A 9089-nucleotide genomic window follows, 5' to 3' on the forward strand; every position below is an offset into this window, starting at 1 on the left:
CCCCCTAAGAAATATTTACAACATTATTGATTATATTTCTCAGACTGTTTTTTTCTATCCCGAGGCCATATAGCAATTAGGTATTGGGCATTTTATACATGAGAAACAGAGACATGGAATAATTGTCTCTAGGTCATGAGGTTAAGAATCAGTGGAGAAATATTAGTTTTGTTTTGTCTCAAATATCTCTTATTTATTAAACAATCAAATACTTGCACATGATAAATATTTAACCAGACTCCTTTCTTCTGGAGGTGGAGAGTAACTCCCCTCCCTTGCATGTGGGTTGGATTTAGTAGCCTGCTTCTAAGGAATAGAGTATGCAAAAGAAATAGTGACGTCGTGTTAATATCATGCACACCCTGATGTGATGAGAGGAGAAGTGCACTTCACCCCAGTGGTATTATTCCCTCATATCAAAAAAGAAAAAAAAGTCTAATCATGAAAAAATGACATACAAACTTTAATTGAGGGACAATCTACAAAATACCTGACCAGTTACCCTTCAAAAGTGCCAAAGTCATTAAAAATAAGGGAACGCTGTGAAAACATCACAGATTGGAAAAAAACCTAAGGATATATAATGACTAAATGCAGTATATTATTTTGGATTGAATCCTGGTACAGAAAACAGATATGTATGAGAAAACTGATCTAATAAGGCCTATAGTTTAGTTAATAATGTTGTACCAGTGTTAATTTTTCTGACAAATGAACCATGTTTATGTAGGATGATAAAATTAGGGGAACCTGGATGGAGAGTAGAAAAGATTTTTTTTACCATCTGTGTGACTCTTATAAATTTAAAATAATTTAAATAGTAAATGTTTTAAGTAATACAAAATTATATACAATCAAAAGTACTGACCTCCATTACTCCAGTTTCTTGCCTAGAAGCAACTATTATCACTTTCATGTATATTCTTATAGAAATGTTTTAATAAGTTTAATGTATATATTTGAAATTTTCTTTTTATAAAATAGATTCAGTTTATGTTGTGTGATATGTATATAATGTTCTTCACCTTGATTTTTAAAATAGACTTAAAATTGCTAAGCATCACAAACCAGAGAGATCCACTGCTGGGATTAAATTTACATCACTGACTTCAAGCTTAGTGCTTTATTCTACACAATGCTAACCTTGAGTTTGGTTCTCTTTTCTTGAACTTCATCCTGTTGGCATCTGAAATTCATCATGGTCTCAAAGGACAGTAGATTCAAGAAAGGTCAGGTCCCCAAGAGGAAAGGATGAGATGCTAAGTTGAGCCCAATAACACCTAGGGGAAAACACAAGTGCCAGCCCTTCAACTGGCCCCAGGACAAAAGAAGCACAGCTGGAAATAACTCCCCTAATCAGGACTGGGAGCATGGCAAACCCATGTAGTGCGTTCACTCATACCTGAAAGAAGGCAGCAGTGACCTGGTTTTAGGTCCAGCCTTACTGGACCTAAGACTTCCTTGGTTCCCCTTCTGGTTCTTCTGACAACAGAGCTGGAGCTCTTCAAATACTCAAGGACATGCATGAAACATGGGTGTCAGGCAGATCTGAATAAAGCAGAGTTCCCTGTTGGGTACAGGTAAGGCTCTTTACCAAGGGCCAGATCAGCCGGGGTTCCTCTCCAGGTGCTTGACTGGACAAGGTTTGGGCAGGGTTTGGTGGAACAGCTAATTCTATTCCTATGTCTACACTGTAAAGATCTCATCAGTTTCTCTCCTCTCTGGGCCCCAGTTTTCCCTCTCTATGTCATAAGATTAGTGAGGCCACAACAGAATATATACTTCTTCCATTTTATGACTTTTCTTTAATTAACTTAGGGAAGATTTGCCTCAGTGGGCCATTCATGATGCAAAGCACATCAGAGTGCATGATTTCTTTAGAACAATTCTAAATGTAGAGGCCAAGAAGGGTGGGTTCTTATTCCTAAGACAGTCAAATGGTTAGCAGAGGGATGTTCCTGTGGAAGCTCTGGAGGAAGTGGTAAGGAGCCATGGGCCACCAGGTTCTGTGATGTCTTCCACCCTCGAGCCGGGAGCTATCTCTTCTTCCCCAGTAGTTTCCGGAAGTTCTATGGGAAATCCCAATGGGCTTTTTCATCTCTCCTTCCTCCTCCTGCCCAATTCTTCTCCACCAGCACCAAACACTATACTGTGTCCAGGCGTGGAGCTTCTAATGAAAGTGGAATTCTGACTAAAGGAAGAGCAGTCATTGAGAAAAGTAAGAACTCTAATGAAGAATGGAAACTCTAGGAAGAATGAATTTTGTTAAATTTATGTATTCATTCATCTAATCAGTCATCCCCAAATGCATATTAATAGCTTACCTGGATGGACACTGGGTTTCCTCCTATAAAGATGACTAAGATAGTTCATGCTCTGAAGGATTTTCCAGATTGAGATGTAAATAGATAATTATAATATCAAATTAATAAAAATGTTTTTAAAGAATATAGGAAAATAGAGAAGATGACTAATCGTACCTGGAAACATCACAGGAGAGACAGAACTGAGCTTTGAGGTTAGGAAGGAAGAAGTCTGACATAGTATGTAGGCAGAGAAGTGTCACATGCAATGGCATAGAGGCACAAAAGGATTGAGTTCTTCAATAAATTATAAGAAGCTCAACAATGAAACAGAGAAGGAAGAAATGTATGTGGGGGACCAAAAGTGACACTTAATGTATAGGTTGTGTTCATTTTATATGTCTTGATAATAACCTTAGTGTTATGATGATGATGATGATGATTTTAAGTGCAGGCTCTGTCATTTACTCCCCACATACTTACAAAGTTTCTTAACTACAAAATTAGATATCTGCCTTGAATTTGCATTTATTCATTTCTAATGTAGGGTGGATAATGATGGTATTTAAGTCATAAAGTTGTTGTGAGAGAAAATGAGAATGAATGTAAAGCACAAAGCATAAATCTATTATATACTCAGTAAATATTGCCAACTTCATCATCATTATGGCCATCATAATTTTTATTTTGAATGTTTTATTGCTATTATATAATAAATTTAGCTCACTGCAGAAAATTTGAAAATCCAGGAAAATAAAAATAAGAAAATAAATATTCACCTTCTTACCATTTGAAGTAGATAACTTGAATTTTGCATATACCTTTCAGCCTTTTTATACAAGCATATGTTTACAAAACTGGAAGTTGATCATATGTGTACAGTGTTACATTCTTATTTTTTCATCTAATATTATATGATTATTACACTACAGCATTAAATGTTCTTCAAAAATTACTTAAATGATTATGTATTTCCTTAAATACATTCTTTATAATTGAACCATTCACTTGTCTATTAATGGTTGTTTTCAACTTATCACTCTAACGGTAGGCACTGAACAAAGTTACACATAAAATCATTGCCTCCATCTCTTCTACCAGAAGGAGTTCTTGTATCAAAATGTATGAACATTAAAGGATCCTCACACAATGGTGCCAAATTGATTTTCAGAGAAATTATATTAATTTACACAGCCTTAAACAAAATAAGATATTGCTTAGTACACCACTCCTTACTAGCACTGAATATTATTCAATATTTCAAATTTGATGAAGACATTGAATTTTTATGTTGACAGTTTTAAATTCTATTCCTAGTATAATAGAATAATTTTCATATGCTTACTGGCCATTGGCACTTCTTGGTAAAGTAAATCTTTGTGCTTCCTATTTTTCTTTTGGGGAGATCAGGTCTTTACAAAAGTTATTTTATATGACACATTATATATCAGATAGATAAATGCTTTTTATTATCTGTTTCCATTATTGCAAACATCTTCCCCAGTTTGTCATTTACCTTTCCCTTTTGTTTATGGGTTGTTTTGTGTTGTAAGAATTCTATTCTTAGTAAGATCCAAGGATTTGTTCTTCAAAATAAAAAACAATACATTTTCATTGTGGATAATGTAAAAAATATAAAATTCAAAGAAGAAATTTAAAACACTTGGAATTGCACCCTTAAGATATTAACAAAGGATTTATATATATATATTTATATATACATATATATGTATATATATGTATATGTGTATATATATATGTATATGTATATGTATGTATATGTATATAGTGCCCAAAAAATGTATACGTATTTTAAGAAAGGAAAACTGTATTAAAATTGTGATACTCAATATATACTGATAACAAAAGATGAATGCAAGTCACATTTGACTTCTGCAATTACAAGAGGTGCTCAAAGTGGTTACCATCATTGTCCAGACACTTCTGATTACAGTGTTCTACTGCTTGAGCAATGTTGACCAAAGTGTCCACTTGTATACATTTTTTTGGCACCCCCGATATATATATAGTATATATAATACACATATAATTTTTCATTTTAAAATAAATGTCTTACATTAAACATACTATTTTGTAGCCTAATTTATCAACTGACAGAAATTACTGAATATTTTCTCATGCCAGTTGATATTCTTATACATTTAAATTACTTCATAGCATTTCAAAGCATAGGTATAACACAATTTATTTCACCAATCTGCTTTTTTTTTTTTTTTTTTTTTAGCTGAGCCATCCTGCCACCTGTTGGCAGCTCAGTGGCAGCTGAGCCCGGGCTGGGACTCAAACCACTGTTGCTCAGAGCTCAAACTGTTGAGTGAGCTCTTAACCAACTGAGCCACTCAGCCAGCCCCAATCTGCCATTTTTATATATTATATTTTTCTGTATTGTTTATTTGTTTCAATTACTCTAATATAAGTAAAGCTGTGCAGAACTTTCTGGTAGATAAAGTCTATACTAATCTAAAATTGAAGATGTGAAATTGCTAGTTCAAAGAGCCTCTGATACATACTATGAAATCCACTTGTCATTTGGAACTACACTGTTTGTTTATATTCTTTCACTTTTACCCAAAATAAATACTGTCATATTTGAGTTTTTAAAAGAAAATTCATGTCTTTTTAAAAAACTGTTTGATTTCTGATGACTTTGAACTTTTTCATTTTGGCGGGGGCAGTATTTGATTGATGATGATGTGAATTCAATGATGATATATTTGCCTAATTTTCTCTTGGGCAATCTGTAACACTTTCTTGATATGCATCTTGTAAATATTGTCTTCATTTGAAATTTACTTTTAATTTCTACGTCAGGCTTTTAATGTTCAAACTTATTTAATTTTTATATGTTCAAATCAATAGAACTTTTTTTTGGATTATGATTTAGAGTATATGCTGACAAAGACATTCTGAATGCTAAAGTAAATATTAACCTATATGTTGTTCAAATTCAACTAGAGCTTCATATTTACATTTAAATCATTATCCATATTGGATATATTTTGTTGTGTTGTTTAAAGTGAGAATGTAATATTTATTTTCCTCTCAATTTGCCCCAGACCTGTTTATGGAATTCCTCATGTATGCAGTGCTCCGAGATTAACTCTATTTCAATTATTAGTCTGAAGCCAAATTTTTAAAAAAAGTATACAAATAGACAAAAAATATTTTAATATTATGAGAGAATATAATAAAATATTATGAGGTAATGTAACATGTTTTAATATCAGATTGTATATACACTTCTTGTTCTACTTTTCTTAATGTTTTTGGAAATTACTTCATTTTCCTTATTGATTTGTTAGCAATTGATGCCTTTATAATAATACTTTTTTCTTCATAAAGATAATATGACAGTCAATTTGTCCAAGACATTTTCTAACATTATATACAGGCCTAACAGTTAAGTTCATGAACTTGTTGTAACGATGTTGCTAACCTTTTTTGATATCGGAGGGATTATTCATTATGAATTTGTACCAACTGGACAAACACTTAACCAAGTTTACTATTTGGAAGTGCTCAAAAGGCTGTGTGAAGAAGTTAGACGACCTGACCTTTTCGCCAACAATTCACAACAATGCACCAGCTCACATGGCACTGTCTGTGAGGGAGTTCTTAGCCAGTAAAGAAAAAACTGTATTGGAACATCCTCCCTACTCACCTGATCTGCCCCCAATTACTTCTTTCTTTGCCTGAAGATAAAGAAAATACTGAAAGGAAGACATTTTAATGACATTCAGGACATCAAAGTTATATGACGATAGCTCTGATGGCTATTCCAGGAAAAGAGTTCCAAAATTGCTGTGAAAGGTGGACTAGGTGCTGGCATTGATTCATAGCTTCCCAAGGGGAGTACTTCAAAGGTGACCATAGTGATATTCAGCAATGAGGTATATAGCACTTTTTCTAGGATGAGCTCTCAAACGTAATTGTCAAATCTCATACAATGAAAAGAAAACAATTTCTCTTTGTGATGAGAACTCTCAGGATCTGCTCTCTTAACAACTTTTCTATATATCACAGAGCAGTGTTAACTATAGTCATCATGCCGTATATTAGATTCCTAGTACTTATTACCGTATAACTGGAAATTTGTACTTTTTGACCACCTTCCTCTAATTCCACCTCCCTCCACCCCCCATCTCTGGTAACCAAAAATCTGATCTTTTTTTCTATGAGTTTGTTTTTGTTTTGTTTGTTTGTTTTTTAGGTTCCACATATAAGTGAGATCATACAGTATTTGTCTTTTTCTGTCTGACTTGTTTCACTTAGCGTAATGCCCTCAAGGTTCATCCATGTTGATGCAAATGGCAGGATTTCCTTGTTTTCTATGGCTGAAAAATAGTCTGTTGTGTATACATATCACAACTTCTTTATTTATTCATTTGTCAGTGGACACTTAGGTTGTTTCCACTTCCTGAACATCTTGATATTAATGATGTTGATTCTCTTGGTTCTTTTTTCTTCTGTCATCACTGAGATTTTGCATAAATCCCAATTCTAATTCTCTTAAGCATTAATGAGTTAGTCCTCAGATCAAGGCAGAACAGTCCAATGAAGCATGGTTCAGTAGAACTCAGAGGGCTTTGGAATTCAACATATGTAGTTTGGATTTCAGATCTGCCACTTTAACTGCTGTTCCTTAATTTCTTTGGGTTCAGTTTCTCACCTACTAATTGCACATATAAGAGGACTAAATACATTCAGATGTTAACTGTCCTTAAGAGATGCTAGCTCCACCAGGCAAGAAAGATTCATTCAAGAGTATATAAGTTATTAGATGCATTATCCTGTATTATAATTATATTTCTAAGGTTTGATAAATTATCATGTACTCATATGTGTTTCTTAATGAAATCATGAATGTTGGACTTGCTTCTCAAAAGTTTAGGTGTTTTCAGGAATCTCACTGTTACCCAAAATGGGCCCTTTGATGACCCCTTCAGAGATACATGGTTCTGATTTGGCATGACCTTTTGATATATCTTACTGTGCAAATATGGAAATATCAGTTCCTCCAAAAGCTGACCCAGGCCCATCTCAGAGTGTAAGCTCTGGCCGTTCTTCTTTGTGTCTTTATTCTTAGACAACACAAGGCCCTTCCTCTTCCAACTGAGACTGATTTTGCCTCTTTCCCTGACACTAAGAAGGAATCTTAATAACAAATACAGAATCTGACTCTTCCAATCAAGAATCTCTTTTCCTGATCACAGCTGAAGATTTTTTCCTATATCTATGGCTGGAGGAAACTGGACAAGAGTAAGTGAGTTTATCCTCATGAGCTTCTCTTCTCTACCTACTGAAATACAGTTGTTACTCTTCCTGATATTTCTAATCATCTACCTGGTCACTCTAATGGGAAACAGCCTCATTATTCTGGTTACCTTGGTTGACCCTATGCTGCACAGTCCCATGTACTTCTTCCTCAGGAACTTGTCCTTCTTGGAGATTGGCTTCAACCTAGTTATTGTGCCCCAAATGCTGGGAACCCTGCTTGCCCAGAACATAACCATCTCCTTTCCTGGCTGTGCCGCACAGATGTATTTCTTCTTTTTCTTTGGGGTTGCTGAATGCCTTCTCCTGGCCACCATGGCATATGACCGCTATGTAGCCATCTGCAATCCCTTGCACTACCCAGTCATCATGAACCAAAGGACAAGTGTTAAACTGGCTGTTGCCTCCTGGTTTCCAGGCTTTCCTGTAGCTACTGTACAAACCACATGGCTCTTCAGCTTTCCATTCTGTGGCACCAACAAGGTGAACCACTTCTTCTGTGACAGCCCACCTGTGCTGAGGCTAGTCTGTGCAGACACAGCAGTCTTTGAGATCTATGCAATCATCGGAACCATTCTGGTTATCATGATACCCTGCCTGCTGATCCTATGTTCCTACTCTCGCATCGCTGCTGCCATCCTCAAGATTCCATCAACTAAAGGGAAGCATAAAGCTTTCTCTACCTGCTCCTCCCACCTTCTTGTTGTTTCCCTTTTCTATGTATCTTCAAGCCTCACCTACTTCCGGCCTAAGTCCAATAACTCTCCTGAGAGCAAGAAGCTGCTATCATTGTCTTACACTATTGTGACTCCCATGTTGAACCCTATCATCTACAGCCTGAGAAATAATGAGGTGAAAAATGCCCTTAGCCGGACCTTCCGCAAAGCCCTAGGCCTTAGAAACTATATCCCATAAACATTGAAAGATAAGACGAAAGTTTACTGAATGGGAAACAATCAGTTTTATATTTGGGATTCCTCTCTGACTCACTTCATATCTCCATTGGGATGAAACCCAACTGCTGAAATGATTGCTGCAGAGCTCAGTGGACAGAAAACAGCACAGAGGTAGCTTAGACCTAGTGCTATGCTATGCCCTGGAAAACACCTCTGCCTGCTCATTGTAGACTTATACTCTTTTTCTTATTGATATTGCAATACTTCTGTGGCGAAGTGATTCCAGATATTTACACTGCGTCCACATTGTGAACAGTATGAAACTGCTTGTAATCTTAACTTAGGGATACACATGGTAAAAGAAAGCAAAATCAGTAAAAAATCCTCTTGTCACCTTCCATTCCTTTGAGAAAATCTGACTCCATTCATTAGATAGAAAACCCTATGTTCCCTCTAAAAGCACAACTCTGCTTGTTGTCTTACATCAATTCTCATCCCCCTTAGGTTAGTGTTAGGTCTTTTAACTCACTGTACGTAGTATGAATATAGGAAAGTGGATCAATAATATATACATGTAATTTTTTTTATTTTATTT

At 35.4% G+C, this 9089-nt stretch overlaps 1 protein-coding gene across 1 annotated transcript; it reads left to right on the plus strand.

Annotated features, from left to right (window-relative positions):
* Nucleotides 1-7535: 7535 nt before the first annotated feature.
* On the plus strand, nucleotides 7536-8580 carry OR10A5 (olfactory receptor family 10 subfamily A member 5). The gene has a single exon (XM_019632231.1). The coding sequence runs from the start codon at nucleotides 7560-7562 to the stop codon at nucleotides 8511-8513; it is 954 nt and encodes a 317-aa protein (XP_019487776.1). The 5' UTR covers nucleotides 7536-7559; the 3' UTR covers nucleotides 8514-8580.
* Nucleotides 8581-9089: the final 509 nt, after the last annotated feature.

This window comes from Hipposideros armiger, unplaced genomic scaffold (assembly GCF_001890085.2).
Source record: "Hipposideros armiger isolate ML-2016 unplaced genomic scaffold, ASM189008v1 scaffold_1099, whole genome shotgun sequence".
NCBI lineage: Eukaryota > Metazoa > Chordata > Mammalia > Chiroptera > Hipposideridae > Hipposideros > Hipposideros armiger.